The sequence below is a fragment of the Spodoptera frugiperda genome, chromosome 23 (assembly GCF_023101765.2).
Source record: "Spodoptera frugiperda isolate SF20-4 chromosome 23, AGI-APGP_CSIRO_Sfru_2.0, whole genome shotgun sequence".
NCBI classification, from domain to species: domain Eukaryota; kingdom Metazoa; phylum Arthropoda; class Insecta; order Lepidoptera; family Noctuidae; genus Spodoptera; species Spodoptera frugiperda.
The window spans coordinates 11,683,615-11,711,552 of record NC_064234.1 but is presented as its reverse complement, the minus strand read 5'-3'; the positions used below and the strand labels follow the sequence as shown (position 1 = coordinate 11,711,552).

The 27,938-nt window shown below is 41.1% G+C and overlaps 1 protein-coding gene across 3 annotated transcripts; it reads left to right on the top strand.

Moving 5' to 3' along the window:
• Positions 1 to 10,036: 10,036 nt before the first annotated feature.
• LOC118266787 (rhomboid-related protein 1) lies at positions 10,037 to 27,900 on the top strand. 3 transcript variants are annotated; one of them, XM_035580336.2, is made up of 6 exons: positions 10,037 to 10,217; positions 24,595 to 25,053; positions 25,174 to 25,329; positions 25,442 to 25,617; positions 25,761 to 25,972; positions 26,099 to 27,900. In XM_035580336.2, the coding sequence occupies exons 2-6, from the start codon at positions 24,661 to 24,663 to the stop codon at positions 26,233 to 26,235; spliced, it is 1,074 nt and encodes a 357-aa protein (XP_035436229.1). In that variant the 5' UTR covers positions 10,037 to 10,217; positions 24,595 to 24,660; the 3' UTR covers positions 26,236 to 27,900. The 3 variants fall into 3 exon arrangements, with proteins under 3 accessions (XP_035436229.1, XP_035436228.1, XP_035436230.1); XM_035580335.2 differs by lacking the exon at positions 10,037 to 10,217 and adding an exon at positions 19,658 to 20,107; XM_035580337.2 differs by lacking the exon at positions 10,037 to 10,217 and adding an exon at positions 23,006 to 23,408.
• Positions 27,901 to 27,938: the final 38 nt, after the last annotated feature.

Here is a 27,938-nt window from a genome sequence, read left to right as displayed (position 1 = left end):
AAACAAACGATCGGCTGAATGGCCGGGCACCGCGCGCGCCGCGCATTGTGCGCGCCTACTGGAGCGCGCCTGCCGACCGCGCGGTACTCCGCGCCCGCCACCGCCTGCGCACCAGACAATTATTGTTTTTATCGATCACCTCGAGCTACGTTTTAATATTTAGTTTTTATTATAAAATTTAAAAAATGCTGCCTTATGAAGGTGACTTGAAATTTCTTACCATTCATTCCAAGCACCGACTTAAATGTGTTTCCATTTAATTGCTGGAAAAAGAAGGACAAAGTACAAAATGTAACAAGTTTATACGAGTATGATAACAATAACTATATGTTGCTATAGGTGACGTTAACCGTATTTATAGGATGGGCAGCTAAAAGTTCACTACACGATGTTAATTCACAAGGGTCTCAGATGAAGACGGGCGTTCCTCAAGGTTCCACATTGGGTCCTGTCCTCTTTTTAGTCTACATTAACGATTTGCCACTCAAATTCGAAAATACTGCTGTTCGCAGACGGGATATTGTTTTAAACATACAAAAGTTGGAATTTGTTAAGGAGACTATATTTCTAGGTATCACTCTACATTTTAGATTACAATGGGGACCCCACATTAAAATACTTTCAGGTAGATTAAGCTCAGCTGCTTAGACAGTTAGACAAATTAGGCAGCTCTCGGAAGCAGAGCATTATGTCCTATGGTATTTTGCTGTGGGGTCGAGCCGCGGATGCAGAATCAATTTTATTTTGCAAAAGCGAGCTATTCGAGCAATACTTAACCTAGTCTGTGGTGAATCTCTGAGAGAACTATTAAAAGCGATAACACTCATAGTGCCTTCTCAATTCATATACGAAAATATTATGTACGTCAAAAAACATCTAAAAAAGAAGCAACAGACACAATTTTAATACGAGAGGTAAAAATAAGTTAGCTATACCGCAATTCCGATTGTCCAAAGTGCAGAAATCTTTCATGAGATTATATGTTAAATGTTATAATAAATTACAAAGTAACATACTGAAACTTAATTAAAAAAAATTGAACTTGTATAAAGCGTGAACTGTATAAACAGGCATCTTATAAACTGTCAGATTATATTGAAGATAGGAATGCGTGGCAGCATGTTGGTCCGGCTCCACTGGACACTCGCTCACTAAACGATACGCAAATACGATCAGTAGTTACGTAAACTTCAAGAATTAATTTATTTATCCTATGGCATGAAGCATTTGTTTTTCGATTTAAAAGATTTAATCAAACAAATATTTTTATATGTGTACAAGCAATATTTTAAATTGTAAGTGTACATGTGTTACATTGTCCTTATATACATATACATACAATAGGTAAATGATTAAATAATGTATCAGAAAGACTGTAAAAAAAAAACATTAAAAAAAAGAGTAACGATGGTGTTTCTTACTCGTTGTTCTTCATTCGAAGCTACACGTTGGAACGACACCTAGCTTCACTGACAGACTCAACTCAACGTTTTAAAAGTGCCTAATTAAGGATTAATGTAATAAATGCTGACTGCCTCGACTGTCGAGTGGTCGCAAGTGCGTCTGCCGGACAAGAGGTCTTGGGTTCGATTCTCAGATATAGTATTGCTGGACTTTTTTCGGTTTTTTCGATAATTTCTCAATAATAGTACGGAGTCTGAAATTGTGCCCAGTATATGGCAATAGGCTCACCCCCTAATACATAAATGGTGAAAAGTGGTTGTACATTGTATAGCGGCATTACGTGCCGTAATGTGCACCCTCTGCCTATCCTATCTATACTAATATTATAAAGCTGAAGAGTTTGTTTGTTTGAACGCGCTAATCTCCGGAACTACTGGCCCTACTGGATTTGAATAATTCTTTTTGTGTTGAATAGTGCATTTATCGAGGAAGGCTATAGGCTATAAAACATTACGCTATAACCAATAGGAGCTAAACAGAGCGGGTGAAACCGCGCGGAAGTAGCTAGTCGGGGATAAAAGGTGTGACGTTACACACACACTGTAATAAATGCTTTGACTTTGGTAGGACCTCACAGCTCGCAGGCCTCGTAGCTGAAGGTGGAGCAAATTATATTCATGGTTACTTGTTCGCATTATCTTAGCTGCCTGTTCGTGTTATTTCTTTTTCATCGCACTTGGTTTTGCAGGAGTTGTACACAAATGTAAGTGACAGTCGAGGGCGGCAGTGTATCAGCAGGCCCGGATAATCACAGCGCGTTCGCTAGGCGCCTGCCTAATTATAACAAATCACTTCCCGGCGTGTGGCGGCTGGGTGCCCGGCAGCCAGCGAATAGCTGCCTTTGTGAGTGACATGCGTGAGGAGTGCGCATTGTTCCGAATAGATTTGCTCGCGGTGTGATTGTGTGGGTTGGTGTGGTCTTCCTGGATGGAGCACAATCGCGTTGGTAATGTGCGGCCGTGCGGCCTCCCCGAGCCTCACACGGCGCGGGAACAAATCAATCGCAATGATTAATAATGAATCCGAGCTCCGCTTCATTCACTCGCCTACGTTATGTCTGTGTCGCATTGTTATGTTCTCGGGGAATTTGTGGGCTTTTCCATTTAGGATTTCAGATTACCTATTCATCTATTCCAGTTCAGTGTACCTTACGGTATTAACATGCTATTCATTCTTACATACTACGAAACATGCATGAATTATGAACCCTGGAGCTTTATACTCCTTTTGTGATTTTAAGTTTATTAATTTGTTATATGTTTTTTGTTTGGTCCTAGGCGCATATCAAAATCTAAACGAGTAAAGAATAAAGTAACGCCGAGACAGGGAAGAGATGTATATTGCTGGAAATATTTACTTAAAAATATCATTTATTTAACTTGTAGTAACCGCAAACCACTTGACAAGCGTGGGTACTGCGGAAAACAAAACTGCCACTTGAGTTCATCGACCCCTATCATGTACAATCAGACAACACAGGTCGTAGCTACTCGTCATCCAAGTAACTACTCACTTTTAGGTGTACTTCTATTTATATAACTCGAGTGACCTCTGTCCGGTCATCCCTACAATCATTCGTTCGGTTCGGTCTGGAGCTTGCATAATACAAGCCATTACAGTAAGGGGTTGGGGTCAGCTGTCAGCAGGGATGGGATATTTCTGGATTTGGTATATAGGTACAGTTGTCAAAGGAATCTACAGTACCAAGTGTAAAATTAAACATCCATGCCATATTGAGATTTTATTTCATGAAACGTGGGTAATGAGTACGAGAAGCAACTAGCATCCAATAGAGAAGTGGTGTGAAGGTCCCTAACTCGAGATATATTGCTAATTAGCTATTGTAATTGTAATTCCTCCGCTCGACGAACGACGACGCTCGGCGCTCGTAGCCGCGCGGGCCACGCACCACTAAATGTAATGGAAGCTGTATGGTTCCCCACAATATATGTACCTATTAAACGGTTAATTATCTGTATTTCTGTACCTATAGTAGATACAATCAATGATCGGCAAATGTGTTTAAAGTACGTGACTGTACGTGTATAAAGTACATAATGATAGGTTTGAGAGGAAGTTTGGTCGAGATATTTCTAACAACTACAAGTAAAACAGCACACTACGATCACTAAGGACGTGTCAATAAATTGATGAATGCATGTGTCGGATGGTTTTTGACATTATCGGCTATTTATAAAGTACACGCACAATATCGTTTTGTCTGTAAACAGTTCGCTCATTCATCACGGGCGACAGCTGATAACTCGGCGTGCGGCGGTGGCGGTGCGAGTGACATCGTTCTTAAGACACGATCTCTGCAGATAACGGAGCATTGCTTTTACTTCAGTTGGGTGCTAATTAAAACTATTCCACGGCGAGTACGGGCGGCCTCGGCGACTACGTCCGATGTTATTTAATAGTTCGCAATAAATCTGTCTCCTTTCTCCTTTCACGGCGCGCGGCGGCTCCGGGCGCTGGCACGCCGGCCCCGCCATGTAGTCGACTACCATCAAAAGTTATTACAATTTAATGGAGCGCTAATTGTATTAAATTAATGAACGGAGAGAGCTTTGTTCTTGATTGGCTTTGAAATAACTCCTTAGAGAAATCAGGTGGGTGTCACTGGAGGAATCGAATTACCTTTTCCAATTAACTTCGAATTTCCTATTGAACGTTGGCCGTGTTCAGAAAGTTTAACAATTAGCCAGCTTCTGTTGCCGGCGGAGTTGTTTCAAAGCCGCAGTATCACAGAACACAAGTTGCTGTGGGCCGCGAATAATGCCTCACTCTATGAACCGGTGATAATGGCCCCGCTCACGTAATTGAGGTCGGTATGATAATCTGCCTACTTACTCACTTGTTTTAAAGTAAGTAGCGAACTACTTGGCAGCTTGGAGATTACTTTGTTATTGTTGAAGACATGACGTAAGTACTAATAACCGACATTTAGCAATGTGTGTCTTGGACTATCTTGTACACTTCTTGTTGCTGTTACTTTCGCTCCCCGCTGACAAGGAAACCACTATTTCCGGTGACAGAAATAATACCAAGAGATACTTAAAATAATAATAAATAATGTTTACGATTAGGTACCGTACTATGGGAAAATGTATAGATAGATAAAATAGAAAAGGAAAACCACAACTACCGAAATACATAATTAGTACTTACGTCATAAGTACTAATAACATAACTGCTCACAATGTGGCCAACATGTAAATTGATCCTCTCGGCTTCCTTAAATCAGTTGTACAATCGGGTGAGATAAGTACCGGCTGAAGCAGTGGGTGTGTGGCTGAGTGGGGGCTGGCCCTCAGTCTCGACCTGCCAGCGCCAACTCTAATGAAATAGCTACGTCCTTAATATACGGAGTTAAAGATACCAATGGAATCCAATTACTGAGGAAATGTGGAGCAGCATCCTGAACAACAAATATACGTATACAGCACTCTGCTGTACGCGTGTAGGTGTGGACTTGGGTTTACTGCAGGCACCCTTCAATGGAGCAGCGCGCGACAGAACACACTTTCTATTAGGTACACTCCTACGCAGTGGTGAATGGCTCATTACGTAGTGACGTACATACACACGTACATAGGTAGCTAGGTGTTCGTAAGGAGGTCTGTTAGTGTTTAGTCAATAAAACATTCCTTTATTGTACAATAGCGCATTATACAGGCGACGGCGGCTATCGCGAGCATCCTTTGTACCAGTAGGTCAAGCGGATAATTGAAATGTTTCAAAGATGTGTCCGACGTTCCGGCGAAAATGTTGGAGCTCGTTATATTGTCTGGGCGATATATTCATTGTGTCGTAGGCGAGGTGGCATTTGTTTTGAATTTCTTCGGGGTTTTATTATGTCATGAGTCATGCTACACTACAAGGACTTCGCGTTCTATTAGATAACATCGTTCTGTAGATAAGTAAGTGGCCACTTGAATTCTCATGAGAATGTAATCATGTGTGCAATGTTCCCAGCGACCCGGCGTAGGAACATATTGACCGGGCGCGGGTACTCGGTACTGATTATCAATCAATAGTTAATTATAATCAATCAAGAGACAATTGCGTTACAGCGGAGTCAGATTGGTGGACTATTTATTAAGTAGTTTGTAGGTAGTACCTGGCTCGGGTACCTGGCAGTATGTTGTGAGGTCGGTAAGTGGCCAGGTACGCAGCAATTGGTTTTGTTATTGTTTAATTTCCCAATCAATTTGCGACACAAAGGAAAGTAATTGAACTTCATGTAATAACTCCCGTGACATAAAAATAATGAAATTCAGGCTCAACGTTGATAAAAGTATCGAAATTGAGTTTTAATCGGAGTACAGTTTACGGTCCGTGGCACAGAATAATAATGTGGCTAAACGTAGCGGGTACCATAAGTATGCGCCGCGAACAATGCCCGCCGACATTATCAATGTGTGTCTTGGACTATCTTGTACACTTCTTGTTGCTGTTACTTTCGCTCCCCGCTGACAAGGAAACCACTATTTCCGGTGACAGAAATAATACCAAGAGATACTTCAAATAATAATAAATAATGTTTACGATTAGGTACCGTACTATGGGAAAATTTATAGATAAAATAGAAAAGGAAAACCACAACTACCGAAATACATAAATATAAGTTAATCCTGTTTTGTTACTACACAGTTGAGATACAGGATAACTATTTATCAGTTTGGTTTTAGTAACAGTACGACTAGTGGCGCCATCTGTACACAAAACAATGTACCGTTTGATGTTTCTCTTCTTGAGGATAGATGGCGGGGGATTGTAAAGCGAACAAGCGCTATCTAGCGAGAATGTCTGGTACTAGTTAGCTACTTCACCTACATTATTGTCTGACTGATTAAGTAGTTTTAGTATTACGTTATAAGATGTCAGTATTTAGTGTTTTAATATAACTTTACTGAAAAATATTGCGGTATTTATTTTGATGAAATTTTCCATTTTGTTATACTTATTTTTCAATTTACTTGTATTACTTGCTGTATCCAGATTTATTTTTTATCAACACTAGCGGCCCGACGCAGTTTCCCCCGGGAGCTACCTATATTTATATTTCCCGATGAATAGGTGAGGTATCTACATCGAGCTGAATTATTCTTTCATAGGAAACAACAAAGAGTGAGTGATTCAATTTGGTGCAGTAATTCGAGAGAGGTACGAGATGATTATATTATACTCTTTGGAATTGGTTTGTTTGTAAAAATACCTGATTGAATTATAGGACCATAATTCATAACAAGACAATAACTGCAATGATGAGAGACTCCGGAGACGATGACACTTGGCGACAAGGAGCAAGCGCCTCTCAGCCTTGACCGAGTGCAGCGTTACATAATGCAAGCCATAGACTACGATATTGTTTACAGGCACAGTTTGATGGATAGTTGATACTAGACTCACTGAGGAACACTCCGAACACTACAGGGAAATAACATCATAACGTGTACCGCGTGTACGTCTGTAACCTATAACTATTTTTTTTGTTGACGAGGGGATACCTTCAAAAGGCGCCTAGCTTTTAAACTTATAATCTATAATCTGTAACCTATACCTACCTATACGGTTTATGGCTCTAAAAGTATGAACTCAATATAATTAAAAAAACTGAAACTTTTAGTTTTAGTTTGGTGAAACTAAAGGATGGCGTTGAAATCTCAGAAGCTGTTCTGGGCAACATAGCGCTGTTCGTTCTAGTTTCTGTGTGATTCATATACGTAGGTAATTGTGGTCAGACAGAACATACACAAATTACTAACATTCCGCGATGTCTGAAGGCCAAACCCTCAGAAATAGCGAGTTGTGCTATATCTGCGCTCGTAAATCTATTAGCTGTGTATGTTTATCATAAGGTAATTTTGAGAATATTTACACGTGCTCTTTTCTTTTTGTTACAAAGTAAAAGTGTATCAAACGTCCCATTACATCATCATAACAAAGACTACGATGTAGGGATCCGACGTCTCCCGTCTGCAGGAACTAATCTAGGAGCACTGCAGCGTTGCCATGACAACGCGCGGCAACAGCGCGGTCGTTGACCCGCGTCACTCGCGCCGCTCCGCCCGCCCAGCGCGCGCTCCCGCCCGAGCATCGAGTATTTACAAACAATTGTTTTATCAAAGTGTTCCTTATCGAGAACGAGTGAGACGTGGTTACTACTAGTGCTGGGGGACTGACAGCCAGTCAGCTGGCCAGTGTTGCAGTGCTGCGAGTGATGCCGCCCTCCCGCTAGCCGAGCGAGGCGTGCATATTGCTGCTGCCCGCCGTGCTGTTTGTGATGGCGCTCACTCAGGTGAGCGACATAGTTTGATACAATTTTGTGTTAGTTTGTTTTTATTGTCACACCAGCAGTGGCAGGCACTAAGGTTCCACAGTGACAGCGTCCTTGAAAACGAAGTTTGTAATATAATATATTTGGCATACACACGCACACAAGCACAGCCGTAACACGCAGGTTACATTTCAGGACACAAATACTGTGAAATACATAAAATTCTATCATTTGAAAACCTACGCGGATATTATCTATATTGTACGTTTATTTGAAACCAAAACATAAGACGTTGTTCGGTGAATCATGGACATTTGTCAACTGATTAAGTTTTACGTTTAAGACTGAAAGCTAAATAATCTGATAATGTAAGTGGTGAGGAAATGGAAGGAAATGTGTTAGCATTAGTCAGTCAGTCAGTCAATCAGTAAGTGCGTGTCATGTCATGGTGCTCATTTAGTGTTCATTAGCCTGGCGCGGCGGCGGGCGAGCTGCGCCCAGTCTGGACACGCCACGCTCAGTGCTCCGCCTAGGTCACTGAGCAAGCCCTGCCATAACTTTAATATCATAGCTTTTAGCAGATTACAGTGAAATTAGCACAATTACGTAGATGACGCAACCTACTGTACACTCTGATTATAATTTTGATTACCTGGAGTTATTACATGCGTGGGAGACTCGCGAGCTTGTTAATTAATGTGACAAGGAACTACTAATACTTATCGTCTCATACATGTCTATATTGTATATACATTATTTGGGCATTGTTTAAAATAAACATATCACATGATACAGTCAAATGACGAGCAACCATCCATAAACCTAGGTGCCAGGTGCAACATTAATGATACCGGAAAATCTCTGCAATTTCCTTGAACACAACATTGACTAAATTATAATAAAACACTAGGTACATAATATAATATATTTATGTATACATGTTCCCACTAAAACATGATTATTTTGGTTGTGGTACTACGAGCAATACTTGTGAATCGTCTATTAGTTGGCAAATGGCGTGCCGACTGTCGGTTACATTAAACAGTTCGTACACGCAGTTCACAGAGTTACATTAAGTTAACGTTTTACTGAGGTGAGGCGACCCAGATAGCGGGCAAACGTAGGAAACTGTCGGTCGTGGTGGTACGGCCCACGTACCACGGAGCAGTAAAGGGGTACTATCTGTACCATCTGTAGTTGAAAAGACGAAATTCATTAATGTTATGTTCATAACCGTTGTTCCGTCAGCACGTTACACACTATTGCTACGCAAGACTGACAAAGTGATACATGGTGAGTGTATATGGCCAATGTTATTGTAGGTCGCCAATGCTATGTACTCTGCACGTCCTGAAGGATGTGCAAACTGCTCGTCGGCAAGCTGAGACACATCGCCATGCATAATGCAGGCCGCGGCGCGGCGCCGCCCTACTGTAGCGAGGGTGGCTGTCTTTGATGCTCCCTTCACTGACAGTTGTCTGTGATGTCCCCATTTATCATGTTAGGCCTCCCCGGTCCCCTCGGACAGGAACGCCGGGAGATTTATTGCTACATCCACAATTTCCTCATAGATTGAATAAAGAGTGCTTTCACATTGATATAGAATTCGCCAATATGTGAAATACATCTTGGCAATTATGTTATGTATTTGGGTAAAGGGCGGAGTATTTATTCTTTCGAATGACATGAACGGAGACATTGCTAACAAAAGTGTAATAAGTATGTTCGTAAGCTTTATAAAATAACAAATTTCAGCGATTAACAAGATATAAGTAAGTATAGATGCAACATGCATGGCGGGCGCTGCAGTCAGCCGCGAGTCTAGCCGCTGCAGGCGCTGCAACAAGTGCACTAGATAAGCCGAGCGCGCAGGGATCCGGCCGCGGCTGTCTCTCGCTGATAACTGATAACATGCACATTATTGCACGCGTGGTGCCATTGAACTTGATTCTCTGCAGACAGGAGATAGAATTCTCAAGGAAATAGCTATCAGGACTGGTCTAACGTGACTCTACGACACTTCTGTCGCAAAGATGTATTTTTTAAGGTTTATAAATTAGTTCATTAATAATAATATATAAGAGGAACAGGAACATTACCAAGGAATAAGCAGTCGTGTAGTTGGTGGGTACCGGTAGAGGAACAATGTAAATGATGTAACATCGATTGAGATGTACTGATCGCAATGATAAGACGTGCCATCACTTAGACACCAACAGGTACGCTGCGGCGCGGTACTGGCACTAGAAGTAACAAAACAATGGCGTGCTATCACAACACAGGCCGCGGCCGGCAGTCAGCTGTTTGTTATCGTGGCGGCGCGACGTGCCGCTCGCGCGCTATCACGCCCATCACTCGATACGATCTATGTACAGTAGCTCAGTGCAATAGTGAACACTTCCCTAGTCGCGGAGTTCCGTGCCTCCTAGGCCCACCAACCACAAGCCCGAGTGACGCAGACAACGTTGAGGTAAATTTATTGTCCGCCTATAAATAGAACATTATTTTATTACATTGTTTAATTGTATCTATTTATATTTCTGCGTGGATTAATTGAGTTCACAGGTTTTCCCATAGTAAATTAAATATAACACGTGATTGTATTTGTCCGGGAAGGAACTACAATTACTAACTAGCTATTTGATTTATTTAAAAAACAATTATTTGACGTCAATAAAATTTGATAGGCGAATATTAAACTAACAAACAAATTACGGGGAAAACAGAACCAAACAAACGTTAAAATAAAAACATACAAAACCATACAACAGCGACTATCTAAAATTAAATTCATCATTAAGATTAAGAATGAAAGCGAGATTACGTCCATCAATTAAAACAATATCAGATACAATATTGTTGTGATAACACGATAGCAGCGATACTACGCCGCGAGGTAGGCAGTCTGAGGTACAAGCTAAGGTGACATACAATGTGTATCAGCCAGTTTAGTGCTGCAGTTCTAATTGCGTGCTGCAGTCACCGGCAGAGAATCCGTCGCGTTGCTGCCGGCGCCGGCGCCCGGAGCCGGCACGAGAATAGAGCACATCAATCTCTTCCGGCAACCGATACGTCTGTCCCGGCCGCCCGTCACTCACTCTCACATGCAAGCCATCAACTTGCAGGGACACATTCCGGTTGCTTCTTCTTGCCTTAAAACTGAATCTATGTATTGCCTAAAGACTTGTATACCCATTAGTTGCGGCGGACGCCTATCGACGTTTTTTTATTTAATATTCAGGTGCGGAATACGCCAATCGGCGTCTTTTTTTAAATTGCTTACATCTTTAAGAAAACCATTCACAAAAAAATTGCAACCAGGGCACATAACCGCGTCGAAGATGATGCCTTGTGTTGTTAGTGTGCGTTGTGCGCTTGTCTAAACAAACATTGCACTCGATATCTACTGACCTCTCCACGTTCGCAGCAACAAAACATGTCTATGCTACCTTCTAATGTTGCTTTAAAAATAACTACATTTTCATGAGCATTGTAAACAAATGCTGTCAGTGAGAGAAACGTCCTCAATGAACTCCATCATACATTCACTCGCTGCCACGTTGTACTACCATTGTATAGAAGTGCGGCGTAATCTGGTACACACAGAATTATAGATGAAGTCCCTAGACTGGTATCAGATTTACTACATTTATTGATCGATCCGGATTGGTATTTAACCAAGAGCGTCTTACTGGTAGTCTAATAGATGAATAATACAGGGTGTTGGGACGCGGCGCTAGACGGGGCGCGGCGACTGCTGCTGGGGCTGCTAAGATATTCATGAGCAGCCAGCAGTGGAACTGGCGGTACTTCTATACTACACCCTTCTATGGAAGCGGATCGATTGCCCCCGTAATGCACACACTAGTTCATTCATGCTCTATGTTGTGTGCTGTAGTGCAGCGGATGGCTGAGACCACCTCGAACTCTGCCTGAACTCGCTACGGTTCAGTGCGCACTTTCGACCGATAATGTTATCAGCTTTACTACACAGTAAATATTCATATTGACCTACATCAGCTTCAATGGCACGGTTTCATTAACAATATCGTATTCACATTGGCAATTGCTGTAAAGGATGCCAGTCACCTAGCGGGTGCACTCTCATGGTGATACATGTGCTATGTTACAACATTTGTCTGTAATACACAGTTGGACTGGAATATATCTAATCTGTTTTGTTGAATAAAGGAACATCGTTTATTTATCTTAAAAGCATTTTCTCTCAGAAGCTAAAGGCGACAGTAAAGCCTAATCTACTGTGAAAAAGCCGATATTTGTGATTCAGTTGCGTGCTTTTAAATAATACAGCTGAATCAACCGGGCCACTGTGGCAGACCATATCCGTGTCCTTTATCAGGCTCTACAGATTACATAGCTACTATCGTGAACTGTTGTTGGTCACAAGTCCTATACAGCTACAATCCGTAGTAAGGCTTTGGTTTGAACCTGCTATACACACTTGTTATCAACGGCCCTTATCTAGACGACGTACTTTGTAGTCAAGTTCAATGTTCTAGATAAGGCTAGACCTCTCGGGTTGACCTCGTGACGTCACGCAGCCCACTGACCCACAGAGACACAAACACCGACCACGTGTTGCTCGCCCCCGCGCCCCCGCGCCCCCTTCGTGCTGAGTCAGCACTGGGAGCAGGTAGCCACCAGCCAGCTAGTTGCTGATAACCCTGCCTTACTGCACTGACCACACTCCAGGAAAATATAACTTTTGTATCGCGGCATTTGGTACACTTTCATGGAATTGAGGTCATTGACTGACTAGCTGGACGACATATATGGTTGCGGGTATTTTTTTCCGATAAATGATTAAATATTTTATTCAATGGAATTCCCGTTGGTTCCGTGTAAATATCAACGTATCAGTGGTTTCGTCCAATCAAACAGACGTTTACTACCTACCTCTATAGCGTTCACATTAAAACACTATTGTGCCAAATTGTGTCGAATTCATTAAGAGATAACGTAATGACGTGTGCGCATATTAAATAACGATAAAATAATCTGACGATTCCTTCACACACGCACTGCGTACTCGGCATGTTTTGCAGCGGAAATTAATTAAGATACTGTTTTTATTTTTTTTATTTTGATACCAATGAGAGATACACCCTTTAACCTTAAGAGTAAGACGTCGTTTCTTATCTGTTTCAAATATTTTTGGGAAAACAAAACATTGGCTATAAATAAATAGTTTATACTTCCACGTTTTTTGTAAACAGTAATAAAGTCCCATGGAACGTCCCACGACCTCCAAACCCACATAATCACGAGGCTACTGTAAACAGGCGCTCCTGTAAGTAGTGCCACTCGAGTGGTGGTGGCGGTGGTGCGGTCACCGCGCGGCTCGGGGCTCGGGGCCCGGGGGCGAAGCAATCACTCGCAGTGACGCACGCGGCGGGTCAACAACTCGCCCCTTGTTTGCACAGGGACGATAACTCCGCGAAATTGCTTCATAACGAAATGCAAAGAACACAGCGACAGCGGATACTCCACTACAGGGAGGAAGGATAATCTATCGATACTTTGACATAATAGTGTATGCGTAACCTGACCGGCCTGGTCACACAGCTCTCATGCAAGTTGCCGTAATGTTCACACAGTAAACACAGCGTAAAGCACATCTAATAAATAACAAATCGACAACATGTTACAGCCATTCTCAGACTGACTGGCACTCGTTATAAAACGAATATTATTTTATTAACCAGTATTAACTGACTACAGATTTACTCACGGATCAATTTAAACCAATGCGACGTGAGTGGTAGACAGTAAACCAAGCATACATAATATGTTATTGAGGAAGCGAGCAAGGAAACCATTCCGCAAAAAATATATTACACCTACAGAACTACATATAATATAGCTCTATATTCTTAAAATCCTGTTCCAGTGATTACGTAACACTCAAACTAGTATTTTATGTAAATAATTAGAAGTCGTCGCGGACGGTCAGCCCAGACCTGGCTAGCCGGCTGGTGTAGTTGTAGCTCCAGCTCCGTATACTGACAGACGTTTGTACAAACACTAAATTGATAAAGTTAACAACTTGCAAGTCGATACTTTACTTAAATTAGATTCACAAGTTTTGTGTTTGCCAATCATATTATGGAGTTTTCCAAATGTAATAGATTCCTGAAACCAATTACTTAGCTATTGCGTGGCGCGCAACGTGACAGTCGATACACTTACTACACAAGGTCTGCAGGGAGGGTGGTGGTTTATAGATGCACCACTGCCTCGTAACTCGTAGGGTACCGGCCACTAACTGTACCAGCCATTGAAATAATATGTGCGACAATAAAAGGTAATTGTTTCGTTCATAAGTCGGCGAGTGGCACGCCATAGTTCAACACCCCGCTGTGGGGCGGCGGGGGGGGGGGGGTGTAATGTACCCGCCGACATAAAAACGTAATTAATTAGTGGAGCGCACTCCGCACCTCGATGCCTTCGCTACTTCTGTTGTGTGATTAAGATAACAAACTTATGTTGCTTTTGGGTCACCCGGACAGTCGGACACATGTACCTGCATATGTATGTGTACCACTTTGTTAATTACCAGCACCTGGGACTTACTTACAAGTCCCCGCTAATTGAACGACATGATATAATCAGCAATTGCTAAATGTAAAAATATTTAAATAATACTCAATTTAATGTAGTGCTTTATTGAATACAATTATTATTCCGTGACATTTTGTTTCGCTGGGGTTATCTGCTTACCAAAATATTTAAATATTATTTTCATTCGCATGTTTACAAAAGTAAGCTGTTGTATGATAAGTGACCACTTGCATTATGCGTGCTTCGTTGAATTCTTCCTCGCAATTGAGAACATTTTTGAACGTTATTGATAAAATAAATAATTAATTACTGTATGTTCCATAAAATACAATTAATTATCCAATGGATTATTATTTATTCATGACATGAACTGTAGTCTGTAACCAAGCATTTTCTTCTGTGATTTATGTACGATGTAGAGATTACGGTATATCGTTTGTGAAACTATTGAATCGAGTGATGTATGGGAGCGCACTCAATACATTACCATCGTGCAGCACATGCCCGGCGGCCGACCTCCCCGCGACCCTGGTCATTAGCCAACTGTTACTGCTGCACTGCCAATGTTTCACAGATTTACTAAACTCACAACAAGAAAATAGAAGAACGAATTTCAATGACATTGGAAATGCAACCTGACCCTGAAATGTTCACAATTTCATTGAATTGTGTAAATCATACTGACATGATTTTTATAGCAAATGCGGTCTAGATTTAATGGTAGATAATGTTTACTGGGTTTTATACAAACATTATGCCAACTCGTATAACCGCGGCAGATGTAAACATTGTTAAACATTTGTTTAGTCTTCAGTTTCCGAGCAGCACGTGCATTGCAGATGCTCAAATGATGCGCAGAGCTGTGCAGCGAGCGAAGCCGCGCCGCGGCAGGAATAGCACAGCCACGAGTGTTACAACAATGTTCTACGTGTAATGTGAACCAAACAGCTGAGTGTGTGCAGCTTGTTGCAATAGTTGCTGTGTTTGATGTTACAGACATCGACAAATGAGTGAAGTATACGATGCGCCGCGACTGACCTTGGTCCGCCAATATTCCAGACTAAGATTCACTCAGACTGTTTTATTGCGCGCTTCAATTTACACCAGAAGCAACACAATATCGCCATCACTCGTCGCTTGCGTAATCTTGAACATTTTTTGTTCCATGAAATATTGAGCTTGTGCGTCAAAGTCATAAGTAACGAGTTGCTAACTGTGAGCAACACAATAAATGTAATCCATCTCACGTTATAAATATAAATCCACGCGTCGCTGTATAGTGCGTGTTGTTCGTACGCTGCGAATGTAATGGTATCTATCAATCAAACATTCCATTGTAAATAGGAGACCAACACCCGTGGATGTTGCCGTCTGTCACATCAAAATATGTATGTTGTAACAGACGTACATTGTACTATATAGTTATATTTATACAAACTCTATTGTCCCAGAGAACAACAGTAGTACCTGGTGGGTGCACCATATTTATGTAGTAGGTACCTACACTACGTTATAGAAATACTGCCTGAGCTATAATTACTACTCAGCTATAATTAGTGCAATGATTCAGTCGCTGCCGCGCAGGAAACGCAGTGGAACTGCAACAGTAGGTAGCAACAATGTCTTAGATACACTATATAGTGCATAGTGTATAATAGTACATAGAATTATATAAATAGGTGAAGGAAGTAGTGCGGTAACTAAGTGGGGTCGTGAGTGAGTAATTGTGTTGAAGCGTTAAGAACTTAAGTTAGATCCCTGCAGTCGGACACTGCCTGCTGTCTTTAATCTGTGCAGTTATGTCGAAATACGATGCTTGTAGAGGATTAGAAAAAGTTACCCCACATTAAGATTTTCGTTGATTTCGTGGGTACCATTATATTCTCACACTGATCCACTCAGACTTATGATCCCACAGAAATTGCCCTGTGCAGACGTGCACCCCGCCAAACTTTGCAAAGAAGCCCACCTCCCAGGAACCACATCCCACATCATGCAGTCATGTCGGTGCACGCTTGTTACTCAACGCGTGAGCTGGAGTCATGGCACAGGATAAATGTTATTGCATCGATAAATCAGTGCTTAGGTACTCGATTACTACTGTAGATACTACTGTAAATATGCTTGAGTTGTAAAAACTGCTACTGTGACCACCGAGTCGTGAATTCGATTACCGATTATGTCTCACGAAAGTTACAATAAAATTATATTATGTTATTTAGGATTTCGGTTTTCGAATGAATAACTCAATTATAACTGTGATACGTATGTATGATATTTAAACTACAAGAACTTAAGTCTTAAATAACCCTAAACATGACAGTTAAAAAGAAGACAGTAATAAAATCTCTCATTTTATCAACGAGCAAACAAAGCAGTGCATGTGATAGTGTGAGTGTATGAAACTAAGACAAGAAGACAACTTAGGTAGTTAGGTTTGGTAAAAGATTACGACCTCTCCTGCATTTATCACGGCATTTAAATAAGGCTTAAAAAACAGCATAGTAAGATAACCGAGTACCTCAAACAATAATAAAGATATCAAATGCACACACAGACACAAACCATTTGGCTCCATATTTTACTACATATATATTTTACTATATAAAACATTTTCCGAAAGTACAGGCGTGTAGTCTCGCCCCGCGCCCCGGTATCAGGCGCGGCCTATCTGTCTGTCTGGGGCATCCCGCAGTACGGCTAGTGCGGCTTAGTTTCCTGGCCTGTCCTGATTAATTATGTAATTTCAATCATCCGTAATTACTCATATAATGCTTGGTACTTCTATGTACATATACACATGTGTAGGTAGATAGCTACACTGGATTTTCCACTTATAACCATAATAGTATAAATGCTGTTTATTTTTTTATCTCCATATAATAATATTTTATAATATATTAGCTGTGTATTATGTGATCATGTATAATTGCCACGAGTCGGCTTTACATAATAGCGGGGCTATAGCGATTACTCTAGCCAATTATGGTATTTTATTAAAATGATCTATCTTTTAGTATATTCTGTAACATCTATAGGAGTAGTAGAAACAGAAACACTAGATACTGAATATCACAAGTTAGCAGATTTATGAACATCTAAACATACATCCAACATTTAATTGTTACCATTTGGTGTGATGGCTCATCCAACATTGTAGTCAGACTTAGATACTGTTTAACCTTCGTCTAGGAAATTATAAAGCAAAAGTGTGTACGTCTGTGTTTGTGTATGTTTTATATATCTACATGTATCGCATGTAACTTTAGTTGTATGATAATTGGTTCTTAAATACATTGATTTGATACAGTTCCGCAGTGGCCGCAGTGTAATGTTGCGCAGCTCATTATGCATTGTCATCGCCGGCTCCACGTGCAACACGTTAGTGTACTCCAATGTAAACAAAGCGCTGTGTACATTCCCGACTTGTAAGACTTGCTACTTCACTATGTAGGTCCCGGCGTGGGCTAATTAACACCGAATCAACAGTAGATAGAGGTCGCCTCACTCACCCACTGTGGATATTCCCGTCACCTAGTTTTCCTGTATCGATATTTATTTACACTGTATTTATATTATATTTACGAGTTGTGTTTGACATTGCGGTATTGTAGTAATTACCGTGAAGTGTTTTATCGCGCGGTTCCTTGTAAAGCTTTAGCGGGTTTCTGGGAAAATTATCTATTCTGTAGTATGTTATTTACTTTGCGGTTTTAGTTACACGTAAGGTCACATCATCTATATTTTCAGCAGTTGGTTAGTAGAGTAATAGTGTAATGATTTCTATAATATAAAATGTTGTATCTGACTGAATTAAACAACAAATCTGCATTGCAAATTACATTCCCGAAAACATTTGTATCCTTGTAACGGGTAATGTTTATTTACAAAATACAAAAGAAAAATACAAAAAGTGCAGCCTTTTAAAACAACTGAGTGACTTTGTATCTCAACAATAGGGCGACTCCTAATGCCGGCGCGCGCCATCACCGCGACCAAAGTATTATCACAGTTACTGTTATCAGAAAAAGACAGTTCAGGTAGAAGGACCACGACTGGACAAACAAATACAATGAGCGTTGACAATATCTTCTTAAAGATAAAATACTTTCAAATATTCGTCTATTTGAAGGACGCGCCATTTCTGCAGCAGGCCGGTAAATATTGACGTGTATTGCTAACTAGGAAATCAGGGAAGTGTTTAATTTTGTTACGTTTCTACAGTGTCTACAACGAAGTGCTAAGTTGAATTGGTTTAGGATAAACCTAATACTATAGGTAACCTAGTGAATGACCTGATGATACATCAATACTTGGAAATACAAAGTAACTAATTATTACGTATTACGCGTGATTGTAGTATTTGTAGTCATAATAGTAACAGTCATAACCTTCTCCGCCACAACCGCACTCTACGTACGAAGTGTAGGTACGAGTACTTCACAAACAAGTGGCGACTCCGGTGACTCGTTGATGACGTTTGAGAAATTACAATAAACTGGGAAATAAATAATTAATGTATAATGTTATTCTTGAAGATAAATTAATTATTGTTTTAGTTTAGTCTTTCAGCTAGTGCTCAATCAACCACAATTACAGGTGTTACCTAGCTTGTGCCCGAGTTTCGAGTAAAAAGCTTCTATTCGACCTTCAGGAACGTGCTAAGCATTCGTTCAGTAGATTTTGCGTGAATATCCATTCATCCTTATAAACTTACGCATTTAAATAATATTATAGTACTAGGTACTAAGATTGTAAAGGTTATTGTTGAAACTTGCAGCTTTCAATCAATACATAGAAAGTTAACTAGTTAATCCCACAACAATAGCACGGCCTCCGCCGGCTCACTGATGGTTCGACATAATATAGTAATGGTGTTCAGGAATCCGGAGCCCAGATGGCAGCTGGCGTGCGTGCCGCGTTTTTTGCAGCCAGTGGCCCAGCACCTGTCAGCATGCGGGCGCGACACACACACGTGGTGCACAACATTATAATCAAATATTTTGGCCCACGTTCCTAAAGAACTGATTCAACAGTGATTTGGTGTAATATACACAATGAACAATGTTCAGATTTAAATTAAAATTGTGATATACATAGACACAGAATTTGCGCAAACATATCTCTATCGAGTTTAGCGGTCGAGTGACCTTAGTCCAATACCCATTACTAATGTGTAATGATAAATAATTTATTATGGTATGTACTGGTAGTATTTAGTATTTATTATAAATAGTAACATTGCGTTATCACCGCGCCCACACAAGCTGCGAGGATAACATTCCCTTACGCGGTACATTTAGTCTCGCCACTCGCGGCGAGCTCGCCTGCGTTTATTTGCATTCGTTTTATTTCATCTCGCTGGACGTAAAGCAGATTCATCTTAAATTAGATCTGCAGCAGCACTGCATCGCTCCTTATCAATATTCACACGCGCGCAGGTGCTACCTGTGTCTACAAAAGAAATGCGTTTGTGTGCGTTTTTCGGGACGAGCAGGTCGGCGCACGCGCAGGTGCCCGCTCATTCTCCATTCAGCTTTCGTGCTTGTTCGTTTATAGTGTCGAATATTTTAGAGTTATTGCTTTCCGCGAGTTTTGGTTCATTCGTGCAAGTACTTGCAGCGGGCGAGGACGTCTCCACCGCCACTGTACACTCACACTGATAACTGACGTATTATACAACAACTACCCACACTGAGGCATAGCTGCGCACGCGCCGCGTGTTGTTTACTGCAAACATCAGCTGTTTCAGCAGATATTTACACTGTTATCGTATCGGTGAGTTTTATTTACCATGATTTTATTTTATGTTGTTATGACTCAGATGATTAATAAATAATTCGTGAATTTATTACCATGCGTAGATTAGCGACTTAATTTCATTTTAAAACTGTGTTTAAATATTTTTGTTGATTTCAATAAATATGTTCGTTACGTTTAAGAAGTCACTACTTAAGTGTGTTACGATGATGTTAATAATATTACAAGTTTAACTTACACGTACTACAATATGTACAGCATGTCAGCCAGTGCCATGTGTGGCCTGACTGACTGACTGACTGACATCATGCACGTCAAGTGCCACTTCATGTCAAATATAACTGCCTTATACAGGGTGGGTACTATCCGATGTCCGTCAGTCCTTGTGTGCCCAAAGTTGGAGCCGTGCAGCATGCAGCTGCCGGCCATGACAATTGACAATCAGCGAGATAGCCTCGGTGATACTGTCGGAATATGGAAACGATGGCCCGACTGACTGACGGACAGACGGAAGTGTTGCTCGAACCTTGTAAGGAAAAGTATAATTTAGTATGCTGATTGGAAAATGAACATTAATTCTAAACAGAGAGACAGATAACAAAACATTTTGACTTTCGTTAAAAGCATACCGTTTTATAATATTGCTCACTGTCTGCCACTGGTAAAGCAAAATTTATTTTATTTCCTGTGCAAAGAGTAAAGCTTGATTATTTATTATAATAATTATGTATAATGGGAAATAATTTACATTATATTTTTATCAGGAGTACCTAACTAGCTAAATAACTTGTTTTTCCGTTATATAATAATTATAATTATATATAATTATAGCTTAAATTAAGCATATGATGGTCAAACAAAATAAAGTGAAGTGTAGGTAATAGTATTATAATAATATAATATTATATATTATATAGCGGCAATGTTGTAGGTAGCCAAATCTAGCTCGCTTGATAACGAAACAAGGATCCATTAAAATTATTAGTGAAATACGAATAGTCTATATTGCGATTTACTACTAAAATACTGCGACCTCACACAAAGAGACAGGTGTAGGCATCGAACTGACTGCCCGCGATAGACAGCCGATAGACATTGAGGTAAAAGTCCGCGACCCACCGCCTTGCATACTGATAGTGATGGCTGTGTACTATCGCAACTATCATTAGCTAAGTATCCTGTGCCGTCGACGTATTGTTGCGAAGACAATTGTGACACGAATGGAAGTGGACTATTGGTTTCGGAAGCAGTAGGTTTGGGCACACCTGGTGGCCACGGCATCTGCTGGGCCTGTGTCGGCCGCAGGTAACTTTGTATCGGAACCTTTCTCAATCCGATTAACACCTGTCTCAGGTTGTCTGGGCGACGCGAAGGCTCTGTGTCTTGTAATATTTATTTAAACTGAGATATATTGGTTATGTTGTGCACACAACTATTTGCTTTATTTGCATTACACAAGTAGACATTATAAATTATTTCATACATAAAGACTTGATAAGATTTAACAATTGTAGAATAAGTGACAACAACGTGTAGCTGTCTGTGTATACGTTCACAAAAACTGAACATGACATTAAGTGTATGTGTCTGTATTCGGCAAAACATTGAATTAATTTGCATTGAATTGCTTCTACAGTTGTAATAAGACATGTAACGGGAACCGTCGCTAGATATATTTGTGTATTGTTAGCAATGATGTATGAACGCCATCTTCGTCACAAACTACATGACCAGAGTTCATCGCACGTCCGCGACTTCCCAACACCAAATACCAAGTGATATGCACCGAATCTCCTTCACACCTTCACCACGCGACCATTAGTATTGGTGACAAGTAAAGAGAATCCACTTACCTACATATTTACCTACGTTTTAGTAAAGCACCTCCAGACTAGACACAAAGGCATTCTGTATAATAAATAAGGCGTAATGTCCTGTCATTAGGCCTCGGAGACAGTACGTACCCATATACTAGAGTCGCGCTGTCTCGGCTATATATCTGTCAAGCGACGAATTCGCCACTCCTTATTAGCATGCAACTATTTATTATGCCTGACAGTTTGTAATTGTGTCCAGCGCGTCCACTGTCCCGTTACTTACTGCTAATAAACTATAATCAAACATCGATACAGAATCGATTATGTCCCTGCTGGTGCTGACTGCTACAGTCTTTACCATAATTGGGTGTCTAAGCACCTGAAGAACTGCTTCATAACATGTATGAAACATGTAAACTTATATATTACCATAATATTTCACGAGCCTTCAGTTACCGTAGGTACCTACAAATGCTATTGGATAATGCGACGTTGGCATTGTCACGTAAACCTGACAAAACCACAATAGGATAATATCTGTAGTTGTACACAACACAAACATAACATAATACATGTGTTCTAATACCTAGCGCGCGTAGCTACGAGTCACACCCTCTCTCTTAATTAATTAAAATTGATCTGACACTGGCCCCCTAATTGCCCCCTACCAGCGCGCTAAGCCTACAGCGACTGTAATATCGGCGGGTATCAGCAGGACGGTAGGGTCAATCCGATAACTAGGTCAATTACTAAATAAAATAAAATACTGCTGGGAAACGAAAATAATATTCTTTTGGTTTGTAAACATCTAGCTGGTGTTCTCAACGATAACCGATAACCCGCAAATTGATAAAATTGGGAAAATAAAAAAATAGATATTTCAGAATCCAGTAGGTAGGATTATGAGAGTTAGGCTCCGGCTTAGTAGGTACCGACTTGTTCGTACGACTTGCCGGTATGGTTTAAAAACCATTATGATATGGGTCATCGATATTTTGCCGCGGAAAAATAGACTTTATCCTGGTAAAATTAATTGTTAAATATAAATTCGCTGCACACCACGCACACTGATAACTTTGTTCTTAAAATTAAGTTAATTATTTTGACTTTAGTTAAAAACCTCTTTGCGGTATCCTTATTATGAGTGACACACGTCAATGTGACGTCAGGAGCTGTGCAATTATTTCAGTGGTGCTATGGTCGAATCCGCGGATATTTGTGGGAGATAATTAATGAAGCCAATAACAAACATTTTGAGGAATACGTTATCGCGGCGACTTCACGAACTTGCGTCACAATATTTCAATAACATGAACATGTATATTGTTTTAAATTGAGCGCTATCCATTACATTGACAAGTTCAACATCAAATTAATAAAATATTGCAATGAGATTGAATGTTGTCTTTGAAGTAACAGTATAACATCACGCCTTTTGTTCACCAAACGGGCAGACAGAGTAATATTGGCGGAATAAAATCTATGGAGTTTGTGAAACTGGAGTAAGTTCCCTGTGCATGTACTATGTATAGACAAAAAGCACAACGTGTGTATGTGTGGGTCACGACTATATCGAAGTGACTGGCACGAGGGTTCCCCTGCAGCAGTTCGGTGGGTGGTGGATAAACAAACTGAAACCGCATATTTAACGTAATCATATCGTTTTTAAATATCCCTTAAAACAACGTATAATATACATGTAATTTTAACTTACATTTTGCACGGCTCCGGAGCCGGCAGTAAGGACATTGGTGTGCGATTTCAACCAATTTGCAAGTGATTCGTGTTTATTATTCATCATCATCATCAGCCGAGAGACGTCCACTGCTGAACAAAGGCCTCCCCCTCAGTCCTGTTTGTATATTATTATAACATGACAATTTATAATGAGCATAATGTTGCATAACTCTGATATAAGTAGGTATAAACAAACATGATAGATACATACGGCGCACGCGCACGCGCTTACACAGTTGCATAATGTAATGTTTTCCCGTACATTTATTGTGATACTAGTAAAATATAAAAATCAGGATTAACAATTAATACTAGAAACGGGAAAAAATGAAGTTATAATGTTTATATAATAATATATCTGTTATCTTCCATTGTGCATATAATGTAATGATGTACTTTACTTACATACAACATAACATAATGTTCAAAATCAGCGACCAACATCATGATTTCGCTTGCAGCATAATGTAATTACTCACACGTCCAGACTGCTGCTGGTTTTGAGAACGATTTTCTTTTATTAGTTTATCGTGCCAATTCTTATTTTACCTATTTATGTTGGTCAACTAGTCAACTATAGTTATATAGGCATTCAAATTCTATTTATTATATACCTACCTTCCTGTAAGGTACATGCCTACAGTGGTCAACTCTTGATGTTCCGCCTCCTGGCCTAAGTCACTGTCACTGCCTTACCTATGGTTAAAGATAGTAACAAAATTGAGACAAACACGATTAAAAGTACAAAACCACAATAATTGAAAATGTACCTCCTCCGCCGACACCATGACACCATGTCAGTCGACAACTAGTTTAACTTTATCAATATAAATTAATCAGAGTACTTCCTTTTACTACGGAATTCCTAATTAGTTCACTGAAACAGATTTTCCTTGTCGGGGAATATATAACGCGAGCCGGACACTGAGCGAGTGTGTTTGTTCGTTCCAGCCGCCGCGGACGGGGCACCTCGTGCAGCGCGGCCATGTCGTCCTGACTGAGTGACGCGAGCTCGCCATGGCTCCCGACATCGAGCACTGCGAGACGCAGCGCCTGAACGAGGAGCAAGCTGTACCCGTGCACCATGGCAGGAGGATCTTACCGGACGGCCAGCCGCCGGCCAGCGCCTGGGCCGAGACCGAGGACGAGCGGCCCGGGGACAACACCAGCAGCCCCGGCGAGAACAAGCGCCTGCTGCCCTCCGGCCCGCCGGCGAGGCACAAGTCCAGGCTGCAGGCCGGCCTCACGCTGGGAGTGCATCCTCCCGTCAAGTACAAATACCCTCCAGCGACCAAGTCACAGAAAACCTTTCTAAAATCCAAGTCTGATAAGAAGAAGTCTGAAAGGAAGGCGAATCTCATAGCGTTGTTGAAGCCGCCGTACTTCATAGTCTCCATGATAATTGTGAACGTAAGTGTGACACACATTGAACCATATGCTTTGTCTCTACTACCAGAGATGATGAACATATTAAATAGTATGCTGAAGCAGTACGTGCCATTGGATGACCGTGCTATCATTTGTTCCCAGGTATTGATCCACGAGTCGATCAAGGACGCCGACGTGCGCGCCCTGCTGCAGTGGAACCCGGACTCGTGGTGGCGCGAGCCGTGGCGGCTCGTCACCTACGGCTGCGTGCACGCCAGCCACCTGCACCTTGCACTCAACTCGCTCGTTGCGCTCGCTGTAAGAATCTATTGATAACATTTTAAAAATATTTCATTTTGCTTAACTTTCTGTTATGAATGGAAGTGCTGGAGAAGTTGTACAGTGTTGTAACAGTGTGTATGTCTCGCAGGTGGGTTGGCCGTTGGAGCGCGAGCAGGGCTGGTGGCGCGTGGTGGTGCTGTGGGTGGGCGGGCTGGCGGCCGGCGCGCTCGGCGCGGGCCTGCTGCAGTACCGGGTGCGCGTCGTCGGCGCCTCCGCCGCCGTGTATGCACTGCTTACTGCGCATATTTCCAACGTGTGCCTTAGGTAAATGTTCTATTTATTGCATTACACTTGCGCTAAAGTATTTAGGGAATACGTTAGTACATTACATCTGCTGGAAATAATTGGATTGGATTTCCTGTATTGTTTCTAGAATATTGTTTTACAACTGAGGCCTTTGTTTGTAGACACGGGCACATATCGTTGTGGTGGTTCCGTCCGCTGAGCGTGCTGGTGCTGGGCGCGTCCGAGGTGTGCTGGGCGCTGGTGCGCACGCCGGCGGCCGCGCGCGCGCCCCCTGGCGGCGAGCACATGCACAGCCCCTACGAGTACGTGGCGTGGGCTGCACATATCCTCGGAGCAGTCGTCGGGGTGCCGCTCGCTTTCGTTGTGTTCACTGGTAAATTATTATTCCTAGCTATTTTTTAATAAAGACAAATTAACATTATTTTGGTTAATTTTTTCAATAATAATATTGCTTGCTAAGATACATTATATCTTATAATTTGTATTGTCTGTATTGCAGGTGAGAACAGCAGGAAAGCATACGTGATAGCATGTCGCGTGGTGTCCGGCATGGCGCTGGTGGCGGGGGTGGTGGTGGCCGCGGTCTGCTACGCGCGCGCCGCCGCCGCCGAGTACAGCGAGGAGGACATGACCTGAGCCCGCCGCGACGCCATTGCGATCCGATGACAAGTGCAATTGTACTCATCCGTCCGCTATTCCTAGCTTAGAATAGCTTTTGATGGGAATTTTACAAGTTGGTCCTGTTTATAAGTACCTACTTATAAATATAAGCTAAGGAGTCTGAACGCTGCAGTAGTGGCCGCGAGGTCCCCGTGGCCGCCATTGCGGACCGATCGATCTTTGTCTATTCTAGTCGTAAGTGTTATGTAGGTACAAACATGTTCATTTGAAATAGTTTTAAGGAAAATGTGAAGTTGAATATTCTAAATTGTAGCTCCGTGTCACTTCCCCTGGGTGGGTGACACACGTACAGACAGGAGCTGCAGTCGAACAAACATATCTATATAGTGAGCGGTGGCGCGGAGTTACTGTTGTTGTTGATTTCTGTGAAATCTCTCGTTCTGTTGTTTTGTATCAAAACGTTGTACTACGGGCTAGTGATATGTTGTAAGCTTTGTACGTAGCTGTTATTGTACGAGTAATGTAAGTAACGAAACTAGTGACAAGTGCAATTGTAACCAACTGTTTACTGCTATCTACAGTTATATTTAAGTCTCCTTAAAGTAATCGTTAATACTTTGAATGGTTACGGCTGTGATAATATCGTGAAGATATTGAAACTTTAGGTCTCGGTAGTGAATGCGCAGACCCCAGCATATGAACCTACTCTAATTTATCAAACTCCTTCAATGTATAATTGACTTTTTTGCTAAACAATAAAGTTGAAAACGTAATAAAGAAAGGATGAGGTTGATGTGCTGGTGTCTGTGCAAGGCTGTAGTGATGTCGCACACAATGTGATGACGTCACGCCGGCGCTGCAACCAAAGAGATTACTGATCTAGTCCAACCTGACTCTGTTGTGTATGTATACGAGTAGATAGAAATACATGCGCCTTATACTGGACTTATCTTTATTGTTCCACCATTCTAATCTAAACACCTCACCTACACCTTCAATTTAAACGAATACTCAAGTCACTATATGCGTCTTACCATAAATGAGACGTGACATTCAAAATGCTGTGTTATTACAAACGTACTTTGATGCGTTTTAGAAAAACCTCAATTATTATATTTGTTGTTTGGTTCGCTAAATATTTGCACACGACCGATTCAATATCTTTGTTGATTCGGTTTGTAAGTGCAAAATGTATATGTATTATTGTTCAATATAAATTCATTAAATAAACTATGTTATCGAGCAAGAACTAAGTAGATAGATATATGGATACACAACTGGGTACCAAGTACAGTAAGGTCGTAATACATGACATTTAGGTAAGAAGGGAAGGTTATGTTTTATGCAATGGTATCTCAGTCAGTTACCAAAATGTGAACAATTTGTCATTTCTTTAAGCTAAGCATCAAATGTGTTGTTGAAGTAATGAATGTCCTCAAATGTAACAATACGATAACCAACATATCAGTGAATGATGTATAAGGTGTTACATAATATGTTTATACTCACAAACTAACAATTATGATCTCAGTCTCGGTCCACTAATGACAAATGTCCGACCATTCACAGGAAAATGGTCTATCGTTGATGTTCCGTTGTATGGTTAATATAATTCAGTGTCTTACACATTTGTACCGCTTTTGTGAATATTGTGATCTTATAAACGTTCTATTTGCATAATTTGAAGTTTCATTTAGTTTCCATCTGTCACACCTGCA

What these genes read in the sequence shown, in the direction of transcription:
- LOC118266787 (XM_035580336.2), top strand. Translation starts at nt 24,661, where the DNA reads ATGGCTCCCGACATCGAGCACTGCGAGACGCAGCGCCTGAACGAGGAG. An exon ending in ACTCGCTCGTTGCGCTCGCT is followed by an intron (nt 25,330 to 25,441) that starts GTAAGAATCTAT and finishes TATGTCTCGCAG; the next exon opens with GTGGGTTGGCCGTTGGAGCG. An exon ending in CGCTTTCGTTGTGTTCACTG is followed by an intron (nt 25,973 to 26,098) that starts GTAAATTATTAT and finishes TCTGTATTGCAG; the next exon opens with GTGAGAACAGCAGGAAAGCA.